General features: G+C 45.8%; 1 protein-coding gene across 2 annotated transcripts in view; it reads right to left on the bottom strand.

Annotated features, from left to right (window-relative positions):
• Positions 1-26945, bottom strand: part of LOC118006408 (pikachurin-like) — a 175168-nt gene that overhangs the window by 26161 nt on the left and 122062 nt on the right. For both annotated transcript variants that reach the window (XM_034999056.1, XM_034999057.1), the window contains exons 8-16: positions 24229-24344; positions 23321-23639; positions 22572-22672; positions 21340-21440; positions 19266-19410; positions 15819-16008; positions 7933-8058; positions 6383-6626; positions 3156-3267 (exon numbers count right to left, since the gene is read on the bottom strand). In XM_034999056.1, the coding sequence (XP_034854947.1) occupies positions 3156-3267; positions 6383-6626; positions 7933-8058; positions 15819-16008; positions 19266-19410; positions 21340-21440; positions 22572-22672; positions 23321-23639; positions 24229-24344 (1454 nt within the window). The remainder of the gene's footprint in view (positions 1-3155; positions 3268-6382; positions 6627-7932; positions 8059-15818; positions 16009-19265; positions 19411-21339; positions 21441-22571; positions 22673-23320; positions 23640-24228; positions 24345-26945) is intronic.

The raw sequence follows: 26945 nt of genomic DNA, 5'->3' as shown, positions 1-26945 counted from the left end.
TTGGGCACTACTGTGTCCCAGGCACTAAATGCTGCACAAACAACAGGAAATAAGGAAGACCTGGTTCCTGGCCTCCAGAGGCTTACACGGGCAGGTGGGATTAGCTCAGCAAGGACTGTTCAGGGGACTCTGGATGCACATGGGCGGGAGGTGTCCCATATCCTACCCTAGACCCAGAGAGTTGGGGAGGTGGTCGAGGAAGAGTCAGAATTGTAGAAACTGGCCAAAGTCAGGGCTTGAGGGGAAATAGTAGGCATAGGGCAGAGGCAAGGAGGGACCAGATCCTGCACGCATAGAAATTTACCCTGTACCCAAAAAGCAGTGAGCTTTACGCAGAGAGAAAATAGTCCTATCTGTGTTTTAGGCAGATCACAGGCCAGAGGGAGGAGAATGGATGTGGCTCAGGTCAGAGTAGGGAAGGGGAGACAGGGAGGGCAGAGGGGAAGGTGCACCATCTCAGGGGATGCTCACAGTGTCCAGGTCCAGCCAGGTAACGGCAGGGAGGCCTCAACTGGAATATAGACAGCACCGCCTTCTGTCAATAACCTTTGGGCAGCTTCCAGAGTCCTTATTTAACTGGCCAGGGGTGGGGGGGGGGGCGGTGCTCATCAAAGAAGCGAAAGGGCTTTCAGGAATTCTAGGGCTGCCTGGAATACTGCCCCAGGCAGCGGCTGTCACCACACCCCCACAGGCACCCATCACGGTCACGTCTTAGCCCTTACCCAAAAGTTCAAATCGGCTAATAAGAGGAAAGAAGGAAGGCTGCAGGGTCACAGGGATTTCAGAGAAATAGGCTGTTTTGAAAAACCTTTGAGTTATAGTTGTATCCAGGGAACGGGACCCGGCCTCCTGGGGTGAGCTCTGCTTCCTTTTGGTTGCTCATCAGAATCCTCCCCCACCTACCTCCTGTTGACCAGAGGCAGGCCCACAGCTGCCCCACCCACGGGGAACCGCAAGAGAAAAGCGAATAGACCCCACCAAAATGAGGCTTCGTGTCTAGATCTGCCACTTCTATTTAGCTGGAAGTGGATGGAAAATCTGAGCAAAGCCACTGGTTAGGGTTTTCTGGAGCCCTCAGAAGCACATCCCTTCTTTAAGTCTGGCTTAGACTCAACCCTGGGCTGTTGGTATTTCTCAGCTGAGCAACCCAAAGTTCAGTTTGGCTTTAGTGTGGACACTTAGGAGCTGACGTCCTGGGTTAACCCCCAGAAGTGTTCGCTAACCCCACCCATCTCTAAGCTCTAAGACCACTATTCTTAATATCATTGCTCTATAACCAAAAGGGTCAGCCATGCCTTTGAACGTGGTATGGGCAGCTAGCTGGGGAGCAGAAACCCCTGGAGGAAGATGTGATTAAGGCTCAACTCACTGAGATCAAGCATGGGGCCTTCCACTCCTGTCTCAGAGCTACCTCAAAATAAACAAACAAAAAACCACCTCACATGTACCCAGAATAGCTACACCTTTACCCACATGTTTATATTGCTTTCCAGGTGGGAGCTGCACTCCAGCTTCCGTCTGTTCCAAAAGCCAATAGGGAAGCACTGGTTCTACCATACTCGTTTAATTCTCATTCTCTGATATGGTAGCAATAGAAATTCTGAGGTATGGTTTTTACCTTTGTGTTGTCTCTTCGCTGTAGAATTCCAATGGTAAATACCATGACCTGAAAAGTTCCTTACTTATAATCAAAGGCCTTAATCCTACTATCTACAAATATCCCCATTCTGAACTTTTGTTCCTTTTGTACAAATGTTTGTAACTAAGGCCTACAGAGATACAAGGCTTTTTTGAATTTATATTAAATCAACATACAGTCAAGTCTATAGTTGTGAATTTCTACTTCTATCTTGGACTAAATTCAGCTGTTAGAATTTTCTGGCTCATACCAGAAGTGATTCCTGTTCTCCCTTTAAAATCCATCTCCCTCCCTCCCTTTCTTTCTTCCTCCCTCTCTCCCTCCCCGACTCCTTCCCTGTTTTCCTTCCTTCCCTCTCTCCTTCCTTCCTTCTTTCCACAAATACGTATAGAACATTTTCTAAGTTTGAAGGGTGCTCACCTCTTGAAGCAGAACCCAGTTTGGGATTCTTCTAATCCTGAGGAGGTCCTTGGTTCTGACAGGACCTCCTACCACTGCCATCCCTTATGCTGGCCTCCGGACATATGTGTGTTCTTCCTTTTTTCTTCTTCAACCCAATACCTCTTTCCTCACCAAAAGTCTCCTTTTCTTCCTTTTCTTTTTTCTACCAATCCATTTTCTTATCAGAATACCGACATTCTTTAATGTCCTCTTTAAATTTGGAGATATACAGGGCGCCTGGGTGGCTCAGTTGGTTAAGCGACTGCCTTCGGCTCAGGTCATGATCCTGGAGTCCCTGGATCGAGTCCCGCATCGGGCTCCCTGCTCGGCGGGGAGCCTGCTTCTCCCTCTGACCCTCCCCCCTCTCATGTGCTCTCTCTCTCATTCTCTCTGTCTCAAATAAATAAATAAATAAATCTTTAAAAAAAAAAAAAAGAAAGAAATTCTGTGCTCTGAGGTCACGAGAGTACTCAATTAACTAATAATAAGTCAAGCTGTGTAGTGTTAACCGGATGCCGGGTACCGTTGTGTTTTATATATATAGCTATTCTAATTTGCACAACTCTGTGAACTAGGCCCATTATCATCACCATTATCCCCATTTTATAGATGAGAAAACACAAACTTGGTCAAATGACCTATCTGAGTTGACACTACTGATAAGTAATGGAGCTAGATCTGCAACCCAGGAGCCTGGCGTCAGAGCCGTGTTCTTGTCAGATGTGTGACCCCCCACACCGATGGCCTGCCCTCCAAGTCCGTGTCCTGACCTACCACATTAGACACTGACTCGAACAAAGGCAGGGATTGGTGGTAGGGGTGGGGGTGACAGGCAATATTGTAAATGCCAGACTTGTATTAGCTCACTTAATCCTCGCAACAACCGTAAGAGACCTCCCCCATTATTACCCCATTCACAGCTCAGGAATAGAAACGCTAACTTGCCCAGTGGGGAGCTTGGGTGTTAAGTGAGGCAGCCTGGCGCCGGGGTCCATGTACTTAACCACTACACCGCTGCTCTTCTCGCCAGGACGGGAAGAAACCAGTAACCCAGTTCCTCGTGTGCCCTGCTTACCTCTGCCATTGCTTCCACCACCTTCTGCTTATCCACTTGTAAGATCCCATTCTTTGCTGTGCGAGACACGTGCAGGTCGTGCCAGTGGCCCAGGGTGAGGGGGTCTTCACTCCTGTCGAAGGAAGGAAACTAAGCGTGGGTAAGCATCACTGGTGTTGCGGATCATGCTCATGAATCCACCTGGATGCAACCAATGCCAACCTCAGATGCCTCATTTCATTCGGTCCAAAGAAAACAATCATTCCTGCTTCGTAAGCACAGCTGTGTGAGCTCCATCTATTGGACCCCTTTATGGTAGGAACATTGCAATTATTATTTTATTTATTTGTTCCAACAAGCCTGAAATGTGGGTCAGATGAGCCTGGTTTTCTAGATGAAAGGTGACAGGAGGGTGAGATGTGATCACAGCTGCACACAAGCTTTGAAAAAGAGTTACCTGGGCTCTGGTGTAAAACACAGATTCTTTGTTGTACTGATGTCTGCAGCATCCTTCGAAATGCAGAAAAAATAGGATGGATTGATGGATGGATGGATGAGTGGATGGATGGATGGATAGATGGATGGATGGATGGTTGGATAGATGGATGGATATAAGGATAGCTAGGCATGTGATAAAGCAAATATAGCAAAATATTAATTGTAGATGGCAAATGGGAGGTATAAGGATGTTTACTATATAATTCTTCCAACTTTTCTATATGTTTGAAATTTCTCATAATAAAATGTTGAGGGGGGAGGAATTCCATATTGTCTGATATTGTGAAAAGGATTAAAGGTACTTTAAAAATCCAATTATTAATTCCAGGTGGAAGCGCTTAAAGTTTAAATGTTATCAATAGGAGTTTTACACATTACTTTGGATAGTGAGGTATGCAAGAAGAGTATAATTATTGCATTTGTATTTCTAACAGTGTCTAATTCATGGCCTTCACTGAACCTCCCAATTATTTTTTGATCCTGGACCATCTTTAGAAAACTGTCAGGAATACCAATGGGCACAATTATCGAAAGGTCTCCACCCTCTCACTTGATTTTTTTTTTTTTGCTCTGGCTAATGTTTTTGTGATTTGTCCTTAGCAATTAGAATTTAATCACCTTGGCTAAATCGATATGCAATAAAGAAACCAGAGGCGCTCTTAAAGCAGCCCCGTCTCCGTGATAAGTCACAGCGCCTTGGTAGCGTTCTTGTCCTGCCGAGGTCATTCTCTGTCAATACCTGCCTTCCTCAGCATGCTGGTATTGATCCCAGCCATCACAAGCTCATTGCAGTTGCCTCGATTTTTGAATCAAGTTCATCATGAACTTGACCACCTTATCCTTTTCCTAAAGTTAAAATGATTTGGCCAATTCCACAATTTCCTGTGGTTCCGGCTTTCAGTGAATGTTCTTAATCAAGCAGGAAGTCTTTGAAATGGTTTTCAAAATAAACATCTTGCAAAGGGGCGCCTGAAACACCTACAGTAATCATTGTTGTCAGGTTACACTGGAGAGGGGAGGGGACAGGGGGTGCTTTGCCCCTTGGACACTCTGAGCACTTGCTTCCTTTTCATCACAACTAATACGCAGAATCCTTTTTCCAGGCGCTTTCCTGCCAGGCAGGAAGACAATAACTCACGTTTAAAATAAATAAAAAAAATAAAACCACCTCTTGTCTCAAAGAGGCACAGAATTATGAAAGAGAGACATGCTGGACACTCAGGTCCTATCTGTCTGTGACCCCACAGCTGGAGCTGTCTCCGTGGAGACGTGGGGTGTGGGGGGCCATCCATCCAGGAGGAGGGCTAATGAGCTCCGACACTCCCCTCGCTCTTTCTGGTTACTCCGTATCGAGGAGGAAGCCATTTGAAAACACAAGGTGATATTCAAGGTGTCTTTCCTTCTCAACTTGACAAATAGTTGCTTAGCTGTTTTGCATAATCATATGTAAATTGAATCAATTAAATACCCACCCACGTTGTCTTGAGACCTAGGATGTTTTTGCATAACCAGAGGTACCAAAATGTTCGTCCATGCCCCAAGGAAGGAAGTGTCACTGATGTGCACGAATTCAGCCACAGGACAAAAATGAACAGTCCTTCTTAAGAATTGTTGGAACCTAATGCAGTAAGCATTTCTCATCAGCCATGAAAAATGACCAGCAGTTAAGGGCGACGTATGGTCGTAACATCTCTCCCGCACGCTCTTCCTAAAAATGACAGTCCAGCAGTATGAATTACGATTGAACGCAGCCCGCAGTTTCCTTTAAGACAACCACCACCGACTGATTTCCTGCTGCGGGGCACCACTGAATGAAACATCGTAGTGAGTTTCAAAAGAGAATTCACCAAATGTAGGAACAAGGAGCATGTCTGCCTTTGATGAGCAGCCCTCTGGCTTGAAGGTAAAAACTACCATGGGAGCAAGATAGTGAGAATAGGGAGACCTAGACAAATAAGAACATCTGCCCCTACCATCCACAGGCTCTGAGGGAGTCATCAGAATAGTGACACACTGGATGGGAACAGTCGATCTGCTAAATAAATTAGTAGTACAAGCGAGATAACAGGAGGACAGGTTTGACAACCCGGGGCCAATTCTGCAGCTACCAGCAAGCACTTCACAAGCACCTAGTCACGGCCACGCTATTGAAACCACTCATCACACAGCCTTCTTGAGCATCAGGGTCAGGGACGGGTCCCTGCGATGGTTCACTCAGTGCCAGGCTCTTACACGGAGAACGGTAGGAGACTCGCGAAATAACTGGTTCCCATCAAAGAAACAGGGCAAGAGGAGAGTAAACGTTAAAAGCCAGGTCACCAAGGACATCTCTGTTCATTCAATGTCTGTTAATACGTCTTTACTAGTCATCACGTATTTGCTGGGCGCCCACCGAGAGATGCTGTGAGCATGCGCAGATGAATTACACTGCATCACGCTTCTCCTGACGGCACCGAACGAAATGAAGGCAGGGTAGCCCCATCTGAAGCAAGCCCGTCTGCCATAGGTGGAAGCAGAGAGTCGCTCCCTGCTGGGGAGTTATCGGAGAAAAGGAAGTCTTGCCAGGAGGAAAGCATGAGCCATAAGGAAGCATGTTATCTGTAAACACCAGGACACATTTCAGAAAAGGTAACTGTGGAGGGAAGACTGGAAGAGTGCAAGCTCTTGGGACAAAGTCATCTTTTCCCCAAGTGGCCGCTGTTTAGCTTTTGGGGAGGGGGAGGCGGGCCGCTGCAGGTCTCAGCCCTTACCTGAGAACACCGGTCCCAGAGCCACAGTCAAAGCGGAACTCCACGTGGCCCCCCGCCATGTTGATAGACAGGAAGTCTTTGCTGGCTGTGTCATAGCTGTAGAGGAGGACGCCGTCACCCGAGTCCGGCCGAAACGTGATCTCAAACTCCGTGAAGGAGAGGTAATGCTGGGGCTCCAGGGGCCAGGGGGTTGCAGCATAGGACCTCAGGGACTTGCTGAATTGAGGAATGATCAGGGTGAAAGCTGAGGAAAGAAGCACGTCATTAGAAATCCCTCTGTGGCAGGACCAGCCACGTTCTTTTCCTCCTGGGTACAGAGCGAAACTACATTTCCTAGCAGCCCTGAGTGAGTTGGCCGGTGTAGAATGTGGGTGGGAGTATTATACAGCACCCCAGATCTGGCCCCTCGAATTTCCTCATCTGTTGGCTGAATGCACGAAGCAGGGGGGTGGGGGATTCTAAGGCCCTGGCAGAGCCACTGGAAGGCAGGAGCCTGCACCCCTGAATGGCGTACCCCCCCAGCCCCCTACTGGCCTGCAGTGATGTGTCATGTGAGCAAGGATCAACCTTTATTATGTCAGGCTACAACATATGAGATGATAGGTAACAGCTTTGGCTTACCGGAACTCATAGGCCCTCTTCTAGGTGAAATGAGATTTGAGATTATACAGTGTTAAAAAAAAATTTGTCCCAGAATGCTGTCTTAGGTCCAAATTTGAATCACTAGTAAAAAATTAAAACATGTTCAACTCTGCACAGTGTTCCAAAATCTTTTAAGTCTTTAACATTTTCCATTATTATATGTGTGTGTTTGTGTATGCATTGTGTTTACATGTATATACACACATGTTGGTTTATACATGTATCGAGACCTATACAGACAGTCTGAGAGGTGGAATAATTCACTAGAACAGGACAAAGACAAAGAAACAAGGTGACTTTTGTCCCATCCCATTGTTAATGATTCTGTGTATATTTTCCCAACCTTTTCTCTGAAACTGATGGATATTCTACGGAGCATGAGCTACAAATGGTCTGATACAGACCATACGCACAGAGGTTTTTCAAAGTTTTTTGAGGGCCAAAAGGAGCCCACCAAAGCCTGGCCCAAGAGCATCTTCAAATGAACATATCTTTGGTTGGTTTGACACTTCAACACTCAAAGACACTCCAACCTGATTTAAAAAAAGGCGGGGGGGGGGGGGGACGGGTCATGCCTGGGTGGCTCAGTCACTTAGGCATCTGACTCCAGCTCAGGTCATGATCTCAGGGTCCTGGGATTGAGCCCCATGTAGGGCTCCCTGCTCAACAGGGAGTCTGCTTCTCCCTCTGCCTCTCTCCACCCCCTCCACCTCGTGCATGCTCTCTCTCTCTCTCTCAAATAAATAAATACAATCTTAAAGAAAAAAGATTCTCCCACGTTTCCCAATAATGCATAAACTTTAATCCCATAAACATGTATGGGACCCTGCTAAAAGCACACTGATGAACAATTACATCAACGTGAATTAGCGCAGACAGAGATCACAATCAACTTGCTTCTTTCTCACCGTCTTCACAGTGTCGCCCTTTAAATCCAAGGGGGCAGAGGCAAATGGAGGAGTCGGCTTTGACCGCCATGCAAGTGCCACCACTGATACACGAAGCTTCGTCACAGAGTCCACTGCTGCATTCCCCTGAATACAGAACAGGAGTCACAAAACCGACCCGTCACGTGAGCCAGGCCGAGATGACGGTGCCGACCATGCCCACCGCTCAGGGCCCCGAATAAGTACAGTTCAGTTCCCACCCCTCTTCACTGGTGCCCCTGCACAGCTGGAGAACAGCTTTCAGGGTAAGTGGAGTGCACCCTTCGTTTTAATTTGACTTCGCCTTGGTCTCTATGAAGAGCCACAGAATCTCCAAAACATGGTGGACACAATAAATCAAGCACTAGATTGTCAGACAATGTTATGACCCCCGACGAGGATGAATGAGCTGTTTCTGCTTTAATCCATCTCTCTCCTATTCCCACGAGAGAGTGTTTCAATCCCTCCAATGTCAACATGGCATTTCCGTTAAAAGCGTTCTAGTTTCTGTGGCCCCAATCACCTTAAGTGCTACCACCCTGTGGGTTCAAAGTTGAGGCAATAGTTGGGGACTGAAGCCATGTCTAACGGAGGACCTGGCCTGAACTGTCCACTCCTCTGTCTGGGGCAGGGAGGGGTGAGGGGGCTCCATAATACCTCAGCGTGTGCCTTCCAGAATCCCTATTTCTACCTCCAAGGTTACGATCGTATGGGAGACAGGAAGGTGGCCTGGAGTAAAAAGTGGTGAGAGACTCAACACCAGACGGGTCCATTCTCTTTACCAAACACATATCAGAGAGGCCCATCCAGGGCATACTTGGTCATTGTCAAGATCATCAGATGAAGGGGAAAGAAATGGACTTCTCCTACACTGCTTTTCTTCTGCTTCTTTGGTCTTCCTTTTCTCCTTGTATATAAGAAATAAATTGGACAGAAGGGCCACTATCTGGCCCAGAACGACATAGGTTGAGTACAAAACACTTCTTCCTGGGATGGGGGCTAAGGGGCACATCTCTGATGGAGGGGTCCAGCCCTGCACCCTGCAGACGGTGATGCTGTGCCCACTTCCCACCCCTCCCATGTTGGCCTGGTTGTGTCATCTCAGCAGGGCAAGCCTCTCGTCCTTTCCTCCTCAGTCCTCTGCATTTGTCGAGCGGATCCAGTCTCTGCTTCCATGCTCAGCCTCACTGGGAGGATGAGCCGGGCTGGGTATAGTATGCACCCAGGTGAGGAGGCCAGCCTCAGGGGCCCGTGACAGAGCTGAATTCAAGCCCTTCCAGATGGCTCAGCGCTCCGGCCAGGGTGGGCTGGTCTCGGCAAATTCCAGCTGGGGCCCCTGGAAGTTCAGGTCCAAGTGACGGGTGGTCTGCAGCCACAGCTAGAGAACGCGGCCAGCAACCTCGCTCCGCAGGGAGGGTGACGTGCATCCTCGAGAGCCAAACTCACAGGCCTCGTGCCCCCGCTGGGCTTGGCGGACTGCGACCCTTTCTCAGAGAAGGGCTGCTCCCACAGGAAGACGCGGGGTTCTTGGGTTATTTTAGATGCACATGGGAAAATATTACTTTATATATTTGCATTGTGACTATATTTCAAGAGGTGGGAGTAGGGTGGGGCATTTCCTTGATGAAAGCGAGTTTCGGCAGGATTCTGCTGGCCGTGGTGTGCAAGTCAGACTGGGAGCACTGGTGTGGAAAGAGGAACGAAATCCTACGGGGAGGGAACCTGGGGCTGGACAGGGTGGTCGCAGAGCACATGGAGAGATAGCAAAGACATAGGGAAGAAAGAAATAGCCAGTTCCTTCTAGAGGTTGGAGGTGGAGGCAGACTCCAGCATAATGTCTGGGGTCCCAGCTGGGCCGTCTGAACGAAAAGTGGTGGGACGGGGCGCCTGGGTGGCTCAGTCGTTAAGCGTCTATCTTCGGCTCAGGTCATGATCCCAGGGTCCTGGGATCGAGCCCCGCATCGGGCTCCCTGCTCCACAGGAAGCCTGCTTCTCGCTCTCCCACTCCCCTTGCTTGTGTTCCTGCTCTTGCTATCTCTCTCTCTGTCAAATAAATAAAATCTTAAAAAAAAAAAAAAAAAGAAAGAAAAGTGGTGGGAGTAGGGCGATGAGCAGGGCTGGGAGCAGGAACCGGTTGCTGGGGGGCAGAGGAACTGGCCTCGCTCAGCTGAAGCCTACGGTGACTGTGCCAACATCCCTTGCTGAGCCCCGTGGGCACAGCCCCTGCACACGGGTGGGGGCACACTGGAGGGACAGCAGCGACGTGGGGGTGACCCTGACACCAAGAGCGGAGGGGCTTCTTGAGAGAGGACAGGGAGGGGGCCCCGCGGAACTCCCAGGGAACCAGAGGAGGGTGAGGAGCCAGCAGAGAAGACAAAGGGAGAAAAACAGGCCAGTGGGCTCGGAGGACTCAGGGCAGGTTCCGGGAGCTCGGGGGCATCAGGAGCACAGAGAGAAGGCAGAGTTAACACTGCTGAGAAGTCTAGGGAGAAGAGCTGCGGGTTTTGGAAAGAGAGGGCCACACCCGGTTTTAGGAGAGCGATTTTGCTGGGCCGTGGGAGGCAGAAGCCCCATTGTAGGCTCACACGGGGGCCTGGAAGGATTGCGAGAGTCGGGTCTAGAAAGAGAGGAGAGAGGGGTCTGGGGTTCCTAAGTAGGGAGGGCAGCAGGACTACTGGCATGGCACGCGTTTCAGCAGGGAGGACCTGAGCAAGTGTGAATAAGCCAGGGCAGGGGGTCCGTGAACTTACACAGAAACACATTAATCTTTATTTTCCCTCATTTCCAACTGCACTGTTTCCTTCAGTTACTAATGTAGGCAAGAAACCTCTAAGGATTAGCCGTTCTCATGGCCTGTGACCAACAGACCCGAGTTATTGTCACATCACATTCCACTTGTTGCAGATATCTCAAAATATCATTCATGCTAATTACTACTTTGAAATCATGGTAGCCATTGCACCCACTATTAAATGATCCTGTTTTCTAATGCTTTATAAAGAAGCACGATCCTATTATAATAACAAAGCTTAAAAAAACATTGTATAGCTTTATTTCAATGTAAGTGTTTTCTATCATGGATATTATTCTCTGCATTTAAAAACAACATTTTGAGGGGCTCCTGGCTGGCTCAGTCGATGGAGCATGCAACTTGATCTCAGGGTTTTAAGTTCGAGCCGCATGTTGGGTGGAGAGATTACTTAAAAATAAAATCTTGGGATGCCTGGGTGGCTCAGCCAGTTAAGCGTTGATTCTTGATTTTGGCTCAAGTCATGCTCTCAGGGTCGTCAGATGGAGCCCTGCATAAGGCTCTGAACTGGGGCATGGAGCCTGCTTAGGATTCTCTCTCTCCCTCTGCCCCTTCCCACCAAACTGCTCTCTCTTTCTCTCTTTCAAAAAAAAAAAAAATCTTAAAAGAATAATAAAAACATCATTTTGAGAAGAGTCCATCAGCTTCACTAGACTGCCAGAGAAGTTCATGGCACACAAAAGGTTAAGAACTCTTGGGTTACTGAAATGATGATCCTGGTAGCAAGGTCCAGGGATGTAGGGAAGGATGGGTGCAGAGTGGAGATAAATAGGTTAGTTTTAGAAAGGAGGGAAACTTCCCACTCTGAGAGTAGGAGGAGGGAAGTTGGTTGCCAGGTCATGGGCCTAGAGTGCTGGCAGGACCTCATCATCAATATATAAAATCACTTTTGTTGACACTGAACCTACTAGATGCCAGTTTTTGTTTATGCAAGACAATGAAGTGAGGGCAGGAGAGAACTTAGGCCCCTGAGGAGAGAAGCGAAGGTGGAACATCATGGGGTGGAAGACATTAAGGACATGTGGGCAGGAGCAACGTCCTGCCCCTCATCCCCCAATCCATAACTGAGGCCTATCTATCTCCCCTACTGAAGATCTGTCAACTCAGTCCACACCTCTGTCACCACCACCAGCCTGAAGCAAATCGCCATTATCTCTGATCCCGACTGTTGCCACAGCCTCCCAGCCAGTTTACATGTTATCTCCTGAATACCATGTCCAATTAGCTGTCCACAGCCACAGGGATCTCTTCAACACACGGACTACATCACGGTACCCACCACCCCTTCATACTCCCACTGGGACAAGTCATTTCCTCTGCCTCTCTTGTCTGCTTTAAAAGAAAAATGCTTCAGATAGCAACTTCGCATTAAATCCTCAGAAAGCTTTCCCGGACCTCCAGCTCATACAATTCCCTTATTACACACTATTATTGTACTGTCACGCCTCCTTTTAACAATTACACCAAACTGTAATTTTACATTTACTTGTGTGGTTGTTTGATCAATCTGGTCTCTCCTTGTGGCAGCTACGTGAGGGCTGAGCTAGGATCCTGTCGTTCTTGTTCATTACTTTATCCCCAGCACCCAGCTTCATGACTGGCATTAAGCAGATGCTTAAATAAGTATCTTGAGGGAAAGAATGACTAAAAGACTGATAAGCCCACGGTAAGACCCATGGACACCTCCGACCTCTTGAGTCTCAAATAACATGGGAAGCTGGAGGAACCATGACTCTGCTACTGTCATTTCCTTCTTCTGGAAGCCTGTATCCCCACCAGAAATTCACTGCTGTTGGTATGAGCCCAGTCTTCCCCATGGTGGCACTGCATTTAATTTAAAAGAACTTAAATTTCTGAAGGACTAACTCAAAGTAAAGCAAGGATGGAGCCTGAGGAAGGATAAGCAGCCCTTTTCCAGCACGCCAGGGTGATAAATGGGAAAAAAATGAAAAAAGGCAATGTGACTGATGCCTGCCATTAAGGTTCATCATAAGGCTCATAGTCATCAAAGAATCCAATAGGAGCTTCCGGGGAGCCCAGAGCCAGCAAGATGGGCCCGTCTGGTGCCATTGGCTCAATGGATAGGTTGGTTTCACACTATGTTAGAATTTAAAATGCTGCCAGAAATTGGTCTTGCTCAACTTCGCAAAGTCTTAACTACCTGTCAGAGGAGACCACGCAGCCTCGACACTACAGATCTGTCGTTCAGGGCTATTGCCCTGTTAGTTCAATGAAGAGAGAAAAAACAACTTAAACCCTGCTTAATGGGTGGAGTCAGGATTAATAATAATATCAATAGCAAGATATATTTACAACACATTTGTTATGTTCTTAGTACTTTATATGCGTCCCAACTCATCTGGACAAAGTCATCTTAGGAGGAAGTTACTAAAAAAATTCATAGGTTGAAGCCCTAACTCCCAATGTGACTGTATTTGGAGACAGGGCCTTTGAGAAGGTAATTAAGGGGAAATGAAGCCTTAAGGGTGGGACCTAATCCAATCTGACCAGTGTCCTTATAAGAAGAGGGAGAGACACCGGGGATATAGGAACCAACAAAGGCCATGTGAGGACACAGTGGAAGGATTGCCATCTGCAAACCGAGGAGGGAGGCCTTGGGAGAAACCAAACCTGCCACTGCCTTCGTCTTGGAGTTCCAGCTTCTAGAACTGTGAGAAAATAATGTTATTAAAACCACCAGTCTGTGGGATTTTGTTATGGCAGCCCCAGCAGACTAAAATGGTCAACTGAGTTAACCAACTTTAGAATTATCTATCTGCTCTCAGTGATGGAATAAACATCTTTATTGCTTTAAAAACAACCCTAGTCTTCTCAAAAAATTGTTGCTGGAGGGATGCCTGAGTGGCTCAGCTGGTTAAGCATCTGCCTTCAGCTCAGGTCATGATCTTGGGGTCCTGGGATCCAGCCCCACATTGGGCTCCCTGCTCAGTGGGGAGTCTGCTTCTCCCTCTCCCCCTTACCCTGCTCATGCTCTCTCTCTCTCTCAAATAAATAAATAAAATCTTTTTTAAAAAAATGGTGCTAGAACTGGACATCCACATGCAAATAATAATATTAATCATCTAGACACAGACCTTACACCTTTCACAAAACTTAACTCAAATAGATCACAGACCTAAATGTAAAACACAAAACTATGAAACTTCTAGAAGGTAATGTGGATAAAAACCTAGATGACGTTGGGTAAGGCAATGACTTTTTAGAGACAACACCAAAGGCACAGCCCTTGAAAGAAATAACTGATAAGTTTGATCTCATTAAAATTAAACATTTCTAATCTATGAAAGGCAATGTCAAGAGAATGAGAGGATAAGCCACAGACTTGGAGAAAATATTTGCAAACTACACATCTAATAAAGGACTGTTGTCCAAAATATATTAAAAAAAAAAAAAACAAAAACCTCTTACAGTTCAACCATAAGAAAACAAACAACCTGATTTTAAAAAATGGGCTAAAGACCTTAATGGACACCTCACCAAAGAAGATATATAGATGGTAAATAAATATATGAAAAGATGCCCCACATGATATGTCATCAAGAAAATGCAAATCACAATAATGAGATACCACCACACATCTGTTAGAATCCAGAACTCTGACAACACCAAATGCTAACAAAAATGTGGAGCAACAGGAACTCTCAAACATTCCAGGTGGGAATGCAAAATGGTACAGCTCCTCTGGAAGACAGTTTGGCAGTTTCTCACAAAACTAAACATACTCTTACTATGTGATCCAACAATCACATTCCTTTTTGGTATTTACCCAAAAAAGTTGAAAACTTATGTCCACCCAAAAAACCTGCACACTGATGTTTATAGCAGTTTTATTCGTAATTGCCAAAACATGGGAGGCAACCAAGATGCCCTTCAGTGGGCATGACAGACATGCTTGTAGTACATACAGACGATGGAATATCATCCAGTACTAAGAAGAAATGAGCCATCAAGCCATGAAAAGGCATGAATGAAACTTGGATGCATCCTACTAACTGAAAGAAGCCAATCTGAGAAAGCTACTTACTATACGACTCCAACTATGTGACATTCTGGAAAAGGCAAAATCATAGAGAATATTAAAAAAATCAGTGGTTGCCAGAGGTTGAGGGTGGGGAGAGAGGGGCAGGATAAATGAGCAGAGCACAGAGGACTTTTAGAACAGCAAAAATACTCTGTATACAGACATCATAATGATGGATATATGTTATACATTTGTCCAGACGCACAGAATGCATGACGCCACGAGTGAACCATAACATGAACTACGGACTTTGGGTGACACTGATGTGTCAGCACGTGTTCATCAGGTGAAACAAAGGTACCACTCCAGGGGCATGTTGGTCCTGCCAGAGGCCATGCATGTGGGGGCAGGGGGTATATGGGAAATCTCTGTACCTTCCTCTCAAATTTTTTGTGAACCTTCAACTGCTGAAAAAAATAAAGTCTTCATAAAAAAAGAAAATAGAAAAAAAGTCAGTCCTAGTTCTGCCTGCTCTTTTGGAGAAGTTTTATTTGACTTTTAGCGCCAGTTTCTTCATGTATAAAATAGGCATAATAATAATCGTCGCTACCTCGTAGAGCTCGTGTGAGGAGTTAAGGAGAGGGCATATGAGAAAGTGTCAGACACAGTGGTCAAGAATTAGAATTTGGCCATTTCTCTTGGAAGCAGAGAGCCTATGAAGGTTCTTCTTGCATTATCGTGTTGGCTTTTCCACTGGACTGAGTGAGGAAGGGTGAAAGGGCTCAGTTGCTTGTTGCTTTGTTGGATGAGACCATGCCATGCTTCATGAAGAAGGCCAAGAGCAGTGAGACACAACCAAGGGTTTGGTGTGCTGTACTGTTTACCATGTCTTTGCTGGTCAGGCTCAGGTCATCATGTCTGCAAAGCACCAACCTCACCCCTTGGTCCCACCTCCCTCCTGAAGTTGTGCATTATTCAGTTGCCTAGGGTTGCAGTTCTTGAAGCTGCTCACTTCCCTGGCCCACACCAGAGAGGCGATCCCACAAGAGCACCCTGGCCCACTGCGCAGCCACTTACCCACGTCGGCCCCGCTGAGTGCCTTCCCTAGGGGCCAGGGCCTCATGTCGATACTCTTCCCATTAATGGTGAGCGACTGCACACAGCCTTGAAAGCCTCTGTTTGTTCCTGTTGCTCTGACCAACCAGTATGCACTGGGAGCCCCACCAAGATATAGGGGCGTCCGGAAGGTAATTTTACTGTACTGGCCCTTTAAGAAAAATGAACAGCTGTAACTCACAAACCAAAATTGAAAGCCAAAACACAACAGATTTTAATGAGGGGCATGGTTAAGATGTAGTTCACAGCCCCACTGCTCTCTTCCATCTGTGTTTATGTTTACAACATTGACCCACTGGAAAATTAAACCCATGGTTACTGTAGGAAACCCAGTGAGCTCCTCAGAGGGCTGTGTTTTGAGAAGGGATGGTTTTGGAATGCCTAGAAGGGAAGGGAAGGGAAGGTAGGTCAGAACCAAGAGCAACCCAACAGGCAGGGCACCATGCTGGGCATCCAAAAAAAACTTTCTCTTTCCAGTCCTGACACCAACCTACTGTGTACCTTGGATAAATCATAGGGTTTTTGCATGTCTCAAAGGGCGATCATGCTAATTGGGTGTATATGTGGGTTAACACTCACCTTTTCCTCCCCTAGTCACCCTTACACTATGTCCTGCAAGAAATGTTGTGTAGGGAGGCGGCAGGATTGCCACACAGATTGTGTTGCAAAATATTTTGAAATTTGCTCATGGATACAACTTGTGTGTGTGTGTGTGTGTATCTACAGTTAGGTAGGAACATTTCCAATCTTAGAGAAAACCACGATCTGGATTGCAGGTTTTGAGGTTACAAAATACAGACCTGAACATTAGGTAGGACAAAATTAAGGTGCCCTTCGTCATTTGTTGTTGTTGTTGTTGTTTTTTATTACAGAAATATCTTATTCATCTGGATTAAAAGGGGCTGGGGAAAAGCACGTTGCCAGAATTTATAAAAAGTCCAGAATGTTAGCCACTGAAATGTAATCTTTATCTTTTAGACTTTTGTTGCCAACAAATAGAACATCTAAACCATTACTTTATCTTTTCTAATGAATAGATAAAAATCATTTATAAATAGTATACTGAATATGAGCTAGGCAGCTTTAAAGTGCTTACAGTGAATTTTAAGGATTGTTCACCAACCACTGGGCATACTGCTTTCGTTAGATGAATTGAGTGCCCTATGGCTTATTTCATTAAGATCTTCAGAATTCACTCCTGGATCCTATCTTCACTCTGTTCCCTGATCCAGGACCACAGCAGGGGCCTGACAACCCAACCTTTTTTTTCCTTTTCTGGAACATTACATGTATTGTAGGGTGGGTGGTTCCTCTGAGCCTCCCTTACAACATCCCAGGCAATAGTCTGGTAAAGGTTGGACTTTACCTTCCTCTGACGAGGGTTGCTTTGGGTTCTGGAGCCTGCTTTGCCTGCTATGCAGAGAATTGGAAATGCCCTGGAGTTTGCCTTCCCCCAGCACAGCACTTAACAGTTTTTGTGGGTGCCAAAGTGTGAAAGTCCAAGTCCCTTGCTTTGGGTTGGGATCACTCTGAGATGTAACTTAAACTACAGAGTTCTCCTACAGAATCAGGCTGAAGCCAGACCTGGAAGAACTTTGTAAACCTTGATTTAAGACAGAGTCACTATCTCCCAAGACAGTTTACTAAACATTCCACAGCTGCTGTCCTGCTTTTTCAGCTTGCTAGCAAGTCCTGGTAGTAGGGAGGCAAAGGTTGCCCTGGGTAGCCATGAAATTATATGCTTCTTGTAATTAATTCTTATATTCATTAAAATTATAGACCCATAGGATTGGAAAATATACAGAAACTCATATAGTCCAAGCTCCCATTGACTTCTGGAGCCCTTGTGTATCCCCACCAAAAGGTTTTGGTAACATATTTTTTGAACACCCCCAAGGACAGGGAACCATCTTCTGAGATAGTCGGTTGCCTTTCAGTACACCTTTGTATGATTAAGTGGAGTTAAAATCACTTCCTTAGGCTCTCCCCATTCAATTTCACTTTGGGGGTCCACAGAGTAAGTCCTTCTTCCCCCAAACTCTCCCTCTCTGATTCTATGATGAAAAGGCACCATCCACACCTTCACCTTCTTTTCTCCAAACTAAACAATGCTCCTTCAATCAATCATTCTAGGGATTTCAGGTCAGTTTCCTGTTTCAATGACTGCCCTTTAAACATGCTCCTGTTTGTGGTCCTCCTGGAGTGCAATCACAGATCTGAATGCAAACCTCTTAGAGGATCTGAGTTACCATTAGAGCACTGGAGGCGATATACATAGCTACTAGAATATAATAGGATTATCACCTCCATTTTTCTAGATGCTATGTCTCTATTACTGCAACTTATAATTTCTTTAGCTTGTTGTTACCACATGGCTCTGTTTATTAACCTTTATTGAATTTCCTTGCTTTAAACCATAAGACATTTTCACATGTATTATTTCTATTACAGCTTCTCCATCTTATATTCATTGCTAGTATTCGGGATCCAAGTTCAAAGCTTCTTTATTCCTATCATACTTAATTGTAATCATATTAGGGCTATTGTCCTGGCATGGATGTGATTCTATAGTTCATTTATCCTGTCTTTTTCCCCTTAGAAATACATGCGTATATGCATAAGCAACCTCACTGGACTCATATTCAGTATATTTGGATTCTTGTTCCTTTGGAACCACTGGGATCCAAATTAATGGGAATCAGCAAGGCATGGCCCTTTATATAACATGCCTTGCCAGCAAAAAATAGTGAAAAGTCCAGGCAGGGAGGAAACCACACACATATACACAAAGGTCTTCTTGCTACATTTTTCCTCAGAGAATACAGACACCCACCTGATTATAATTACAGACTCGGTTCCTTGGCAGGTTGCTAATCCAAACTGTTTATTCTCAACAGGGTTCTAAAATTGCCCAGAGCATGACCAACATGTGAATACCTAGGTGATTTACTGAGTAGCCCAACAGTTAAATTGTTTGACCACTTCCTGTAATCATGGCCCCCCAAAATGGTAGAGGAAAGGATCATTCCTGCAGATTCAATCAAGTGAACTTTTCAGGACTGTTTTCTAAAGCCACATGGCAACACCCTTGCCTTAAAAGCAAGCTTTGTGTTTGGCACTAATAATGGCTTCTATTCTTCCCATCAGGGCCTTCTTCTGCCCCCCTGGCTTTGATGTCCTTGTGGCAAGAGGACATGGCCCTGAGCACAAGGCCAACCGCATGTTTCTGAGCCCCCACAGTGATGATGCCTGCAAGTTCAACTCTTCTCCTCAGGAGATGTGGGATGGATGGGTGCCCTGAGCATGCATCCTGCCACGTCGGCCTCAGTTCTCCGAGGGGGGAAGGGGGGCCGGGGATGTTAATGGTGAGTGCTAGGTGGGCGGGCAGGGCGTGAGGCTCGCACTCACCTGGGACTGGCCTGACACCGGGGTGCCGTTGTTCAGCTGCAGCAGCCCTTTGAGCCCATCTCTGTAGAGCGTAACCGTGTGCCAGGCCCCTAGTTTGATTTTGCTTTCACTTATAATGATGGCAACCCCAGTTCCACAGTTAAACCTGTGGGGAGGAAAAGGAGAAAAAGGCTCTCTGATTAACCAGCTCCTTATGTGTTCAGACCCCACAGACAGCACTTCTGGGGCGATGGCTTCTTTGAGAATCAACCTGTTGGGTTATGTTTATGAATATCAAGAACCGTTTCGATCTCTCCACGGAAGAGCTAGACGCCTGCTCTCTGGGCCAGTCTCAGTCCAGTTATCTTTAATCTGCCCGTAGATGCTTCAGATGTAGGGCCTCCTTCAACCTGATTTCTCTGCAGCTTCAAAAAGGATGGGCACCTAAGATCCTCCCGCACTCCCTCTCAGTGCCTGCCAGATGCTTCAGGCGGATCCAAGGTACAGCAAATTAGAACTTGAGTCTTTCTGCTTCCAGGCATTTCTCTGGGGACTTCTCCCAACTCCCAGATGATGGGCTCAGCGATATTAATAAAATGTTAAAAACACAAGTCTCCACACTCATCTTGGCAAGCTGGCCAGCACTGCCATCTGTGTTCAGCTGTGCCCAAATGCAGGTGCAGTTTCCTCAGGGGGCCCCAGCTTTGTGGGGAGGTGTGGGCAGAGGGGGAGCAGTCTCAGATGATTGCTTTATTCTTGTTTTTGTTTTCTTCCTCCAACTTCCCGATGGTGCAGGGTACCCGGTAGTCACTGTGTCTTGCATCTAGAATTCTGACCCTATCCCGTCAACTTCCAGATGGCCGCCATGTCACTTCCCTGTGGGTCACGAGACGGCCAGCACCACGAGCATCGTACTTCTCAGGACCTGCACTAAATGCAGCTACTTCTCATGGATTCCCTGTGGTCCACGATCCTTGGTGGAGAGGAATGGGGTTGAGAGGCATGGCAGAGTAGGCTTATCTAGAGGGGGGTGGCAGAATCAGGAGGTGCAAAGCTGGAGAGTGGCTACCGGCAAATCCCTGCCAGTGGTACACATCCTCCAAGTGTGAGAACTGCTGCCCCAGACCCTGGCCCAGCACCAAACTCCCATGAATCAAAGCATTTAGCAAAGGATGGGGAACTGCTGTCTTCCCCAAGTGGGATGTTCAACAGTCTTCTCCAGCTTGACCTAAAGTAATTCTGGGGCTGAAATAATCAAAAGACAATAATGGTTAGTGCTTATGGAGTGCTTGCTATGAGCCAGGCACCCCTCTAAGCCCTTTTGTGTATTCATTCATTTCATCCTCACAAGAGTCCTAGGAGGAAATGCCAGCGCAGAGAGGTTAATTCACTTGCTGAAGGTCAGGCAGCAGAGAGATGGTGTCATCAGGACCTTAACCAGTGCACTAGGGACAAGGACAAGGCTGAGCCTCACTGGTCATTCTCAAATAGGTGCTGTGTACACCCCCATGAGGGTGGCTAAAACACGCACACCTCCACAAAACTCTGCCCCCAGAAACCCACACACAGACTAAAGGGGGCTTCCAAAGTATATTGGGAGAGAAATGACCAGGGCTGGGGAGGAGCACCAAACAGTATGCCACGGCCCCAGGTTGGGGGAGCCGAGGATGGGCTTTGGGCCTCTGGGAACCCTCAGGAGGTTGTAGGCTCCTCTCTGCTCTCCATGGCCATCAGTCTTATTTGCCACAGGAGACAAGAAGATCCCATCCTCCTACTCGAGCTCCAGGAGTGAAGGGACTGGATCGCTTGGGCTCCATGTTGCATTCGCTGGACCTACAACAATGCCCGGTATACTGCAGGTGCTCCAGAAACGTTTCCTGTTGCATGAACGGTTACAGGGTTCCCGAACTCAAGCTTCAAGGGTGACCTGCAATCCTGATACGTCACTATTTAGTAAGCAGCTCCATGCTCGCCTTATATACACCATTCCTTTATCTGCAGGAATCCATCCCATTCATATTTTATTCACACTATAAAAATGTAAACATAATGTAGGATGGTATTAACAAATCCGTGCGGTTTCAGTGGGAGTTACCTGAACTGGAGGGAGCGTCGGATGATGGCCAGAGACATGAAATCGCCCCTCCCGTGTTCATTCTCCCCGCAGTACAGCAATAAGCCATCCTCCGCCTCTGCCTATTGTTCGAACAAAAGCCACACGAACAATGAGCACCACCTGGAAACACTCATGAATATGAAACCTGAGCACTCTCTCTGTGGTCCTGTTTACAAAGGGGCAAACATACAGACTCCAGTGAACTCCCAGGTACCAATTCTCCATTCCTTTCCAGGAAACAAAGGGCAGTGGTATCAACAGTGGGTGAGGAATGGCAGTGAGTTTGGAGAAAGCTGGCTCCGCTTTTGACCTGCTCATCCCTCGGCTTGGTGGGTCCACCGGCAGAGCTTCAGGAAAACCATGTGCACAGAGACCACCATCACAGGGAGGCTGTTGGTATGTCCATCGAATTCTATTTTCACCAAAGAGCATTCTATTTTATTTTATTTTTTTTACTCTTTTTACCTCCCTCCCTCTGGAGAAGCATGCACATTTGCTTCTTTCCTTCTGTTAGGGGAACAGGATGATAAAATCCACCCTGCTGGTAGACTAGGTTGGTTTTCACCCATGTTGGCTGCCCTAGACGGATGGATCATCTTTTGGACACTCAGCACTGTGACCATGACCTCAAAGGGGACTTGTTTCCAGATCTCCAAACCTTGCTGTGTTGTCTGAGATGCCCAAAAGAATAACTCTAAACTGAGGTCCCTGATTGAAATCTGATTTGCAGTTGATTCAGATCCAAGAGCATCCACTGGGCTCTCACTATGTGCCAGGGCTGTGTAGGTAGCCATTTTTCTATTTGTTCGGTTATCATCATAGCAAGGATGACAGACATGTGAGCTCCCTTTAAGAGGGGTTTTGGAATGGGGAATGCATTATGCCTCTGAGATTCTGGTCTGTGAAGAGTCACAATGATGACTAGAGCCACAGCGCTAGGACCTGCATGCTCTCATGGGCCAGCCAGCCACTTCCATGGTTCAGTAGCATACAGAACCCACCCTGCACTCAGCGGCACCCTTGAATGTGTGAATGCACCCATCGTTCTTGCTACCCTGTGAACGTGTTTAAGGACAGACTCTGTGTCATATTTACCTTTGCTATTTACCTCCACACTTCCTGCACTCCCAGCCCGCCCCATTTGATATAGCACAATGCTGAGCTAAGATGTCCGTCCGATAGGCATTCATCAAACAACTAATCCTTCTTACCCTAAATTCAAGAGTAATTTGAAATGCCTGATAGGAGTTCTTCAGAGGCTCAAAAGTTACATAGGAGTGGCCAAAGAACTGGGGATACTGTATAGCAATATCTGAAAAGATAAAAAGACAACATAAAAACATACTATATGATTTCCTTACTTCTTCAAATGCAAAAATCAATTTATGACATTGCCTAGAGGTCATTAAGTGAAAACCCCAAAAATCTGTTACACCTAGCTTATTATCTTCTCTACTTTTTACACCTATGATTCTCATTCTTGGGAACTTCAAGCTTCAGAAATTCCTAGGGAGAAACTGGAGATTGTTAACTTGCTACCCTAAAAAGAAATCACTGGTTTCAAGACCACTGACACCTGCCTTCCAGCTGGACATCTGTGTAATGTAAGTTGGCTCAATTATTACCTTTCTTAACTTCATGTCCATGTTTTAGCTGCACTTTTTCAGTAGAGATGTGATCCAAGTAAAGTCTGCCTCCCCTAGGTGCTGTTAGGATGATTTATTAATTGCCCCAAAAGTACTACACGTATGGCACATATAGAAACAGGGCGCTATTCAACTAGAAGCAATGGAAGTGGCCTTAGATTTTTCCTGGATAGCTAATTTAATTATGAATACATGGAAAAGGTGCTTATCTTAGAAAAAAGGCTAGAAGGAACCATGTGTGGAGCATAAAACTGCCCTCTGGTTCCCACTGGGGCCAACCCCCCACAACGTTCTTCTCCCCACCAAGGGCCTACCTTCTGAGCAGCTTGCACCACCTTTGCCCAGGTTGCAATGGCACCGCGAGCCCCCCCAGGTGTAGTCATTGGCACAAAAGCTATCAGCAGAGCAGAGCGTTTCATCACAAGGCATGTCAAAGAGCCTTGGCATTATAAGCACACCATTCTTCCCTTTCCTCTCCACTGGAGTGGGCTGGGGAGCCACCGCAGTCGTTGGGAGAGATGCTAGGGTAGGGGGGCCAAGCCTCGGAGCAGTCTTTGGGTTTGACCTGAGTGCCATCTTGGATTCCGCCAAAAATTTCCTATTTCCTCCTTTGAGAGCAGGAAGTGGTTTCGCCTAAAGCCAGAGAAGAGAAAGGGTTGAGGATTAACACAGCACAGTGTTTGGACAGCCTTATTTACGGTTGATGTCTAATACTTGACAATACGGTCACTTTTGTTATTTCTCAAAACCCTAGGATGTAGATGGGGCAGATAGTACTGACCCCAGTTTATGGACAAGAACTTTAGGCTCAGGATTTTAAGTACCTTTCCCTGTGCTATTCAGAAAATCAGTGGTAAAGCTGATATTACATGATTTTTATTATTATAATATCACAAAGATGTATTACTTTGTCAAAGAATTGTTCATTTCCTTGTAATAGCTGACTTTGTACACGTCCACTTGGTGGGAAATCTAAATATGTTTCTGCCAGATTGTGAAGTCAGCAGGCAGGGGCTGGCTACAGGACATTAGCATGGGCGGTACCTAGTTACTATGAATTTATGAGCACTTGGAGCCTAATACAGAAAATAAATAAGTGTTAAGAGCAAATGGGCCAATTTAAGTAAGTTTTAAATAAAATGTTTATGGTCCATTGGTTAAATTGCCTTGTTCAGCATGAAAACAAAAACTCCCAGGTTTTACGAGCAGAGATTCTTGTTACCTCCTCAAAGGAAATATCCAAATCTAAGTAGTCTTCAAACCCGTCATCATCCTCACCAACTCCCGTGTCGACTGTATAACGGGATCCATAGCGGCCACTTCCTGCTTCCTCGCGGCCTTCACGGAGAAAAGAGCACACACTGTGAACATACACCTTCCCTCCCTTTTCTATCCTAATTGAGCCATATACGGAGAGCTCTGTCAAACGGATCAGGATGTATTGGGAACACACAAAGGATTCAACACAAGAGACCAAAAAATTTAAAAAAAAGTTTCATCTCATAAGTACTAAGGCCAGTTAGTACCAGAAAGATCTGCCATTTTATATTGACAAGACTGGCAGAAAAAATGTAAATGTTGGGCAATAAAAGAATATTACCAAGGATGGGATCCATGGGGACTCTTTATACCCTGATGTTAGATGTATACAACCACTTTGCAAAAATTCTTGGAAATAAGTAGATAATGTTCACACCTTTTGACCCAGCAATTTCACCCCAACTTACAAAATCTGGAGAAATCCTCCCACATGTGTACCAGGACATGTGCAAAACACATTCATAGCATCAGAATTTATAATAGTAAAAAACATTTCAAATTTGCTATTTATAACAAATAGTAACACCCTAAATATCTGTCAACAGAGACTAGATAAGTGAATTATATTCTATCTATGGAATGGAATACTATATTGCAGGAGAAATGAATGAATGAGTACTTAATGAATCGACATGGCTTAATCTCACATTATTCCATGCAAAAAATGTAAATTGCAAAAGAACATATCCACTTTGATGCCATTTATATAAAATTCAACAGCAAGCAAAATTTAATATATTATTTAGGGATAAATATATATAAAAAGAACTATATAGAACTAAATATATATATTTATGTGTAAATATATATATGTGTGTATATGTATATAGTTCTAAATATATATGTAGATGTGTATATATATATATATATGTGTATGTCTTAAACTCATAAGAAAAGTAGGACCATGACATAAATACCTGAGGGAAGGTAGAAGAGGGATGTGAATGAGCTGTAGGACACAGAAGCCTTTGAGTGCTCTATAACAGTCTATTTCTTAAGACAGGTGCTGGGTACCTATGAGTGTTCATATTATCTTTATATGAACCCTTGATGTATGAAATATTTCACTACAAATTCTTTAAAACAAGAAAGAGACATTGCACTAGAGTAAACACTCCTACCCCCAGAAAAAGGGGGCCCTACATGGCTATCTTGGGTGCCATTTCCATCCATCCTAGCAGGACAATGGGATCTTTGAAAACTGGAAGGTGGGCTGAGAAAAACTCTTAGGAGACAATACATGACATTGCCCTTTGAGGGATGGTCACAAAATCTACCGATCTGCAACCATCCTGCCTTAGGCGCACACAGGTGGTACTCCCCCAGGGTCTGAGAGTCTTCCAAAGTGCTGCTCCATAGCACCCCCATTTCCTCCCAGTCAGTTTGGGCCTAGGTACCAACTGCCTTCTCTAAAGAGGACATACTGGGCACCAGCCCTTTATGTCTGGTGCCCAGTATGTCCTCTGGCAACAGAAACTGACTTTTGTAGGTTGCCAATGCTCATCAGACATTCAGTGTTTGGATTACTGGCTAGAAAAAGAAAAAGAAAGGAGAGGAGGGAGACGTGAAAAATATAAACTGAATTTAAAGACATTCTGCTTTCAGAATAAGCTAAGCCAAACACCTTTCTCACAAAAGCAAACTCACCCTCCTTTAAGCAAAAAAGGAAAAAAAAAAAAAGCATGCAGATTGAAAACAGAGTTGAAGGACATGACAGAAAAAGGGTGTAGGAAGCCTTCTCGGTGGGCACACTGTCGACCAGAAATCTCCTCTGGACCAGGAAGAGAGAGACCGTGGTGGGCAGGTAATGTGGAGACAGCAGGGAAGGAACTGTTCTCAGGTGCTCAGGCACATTTTGGTGGAGGTGGGATAACATAGGGGAGGTGGTGTTCTCACCACCTTCGCTTCAATTCCCCACAGTTTTATTTAAAATAGCCTACACGTCAGCTGAAAATTCAAGCCTGTTGATTCCAGGTTTATACCTGGATGCAAGTTCTCTTAAGCCACCTGCATCCAGCTGGCATAGCTGTGTGCCAGATGTCTTCACACAAAAAGCCAGGAAGCCCTGGAACACAGCTTTCCTCTCGTCTCTCTGAAGCCGTGCATCTTTCCACCTCTCTCCTCGACTCTCCCTTTCTCTGGGTCCCTCTCTCACTCTCCGTTTCTATGTCTGTCTCTCTCATAGATTCACCATCGTCAAATTAAGGAGGAAAGAATCCATTTGACAATCAAAGAACTATACATGAAGAGAGCTGGGTTTTGTCTCCAGGGAGCTGGTCTCTCTCTACCAAGGTGTTCTCCCTGCCCTGTGCACATTCTTGCCATTCTTGTACTATGCTCATCAAAGTCAAGATTCTCTTCATTTCATCTTATGATACCCTATCTGAAGAATAAAAACTTTCAAAGACCACCACAACCTACAAGATAAATCCTAGGCTCTTGGTTGAGAGTTCAAGGATCTCAATGTAACCCCTCTTCCTCCTTCTTTCCCCCATCACCATCATTTATTGAAACCTACTGTCTCTCCACAATTAACAGGTATTGTTGTGTGCATGATGTAATACATTTCTAAACTTTATAATAATCCTGCAAAGTAAGAATGGTTAATTTCACTTTATA

This window comes from Mirounga leonina, unplaced genomic scaffold (genome assembly GCF_011800145.1).
Source record: "Mirounga leonina isolate KUSES-001 unplaced genomic scaffold, KU_Mleo_1.0 Mir_96, whole genome shotgun sequence".
In the NCBI taxonomy this organism is placed as follows: Eukaryota; Metazoa; Chordata; class Mammalia; order Carnivora; family Phocidae; genus Mirounga; species Mirounga leonina.
This window is presented reverse-complemented; position numbering and strand designations above follow the sequence as displayed.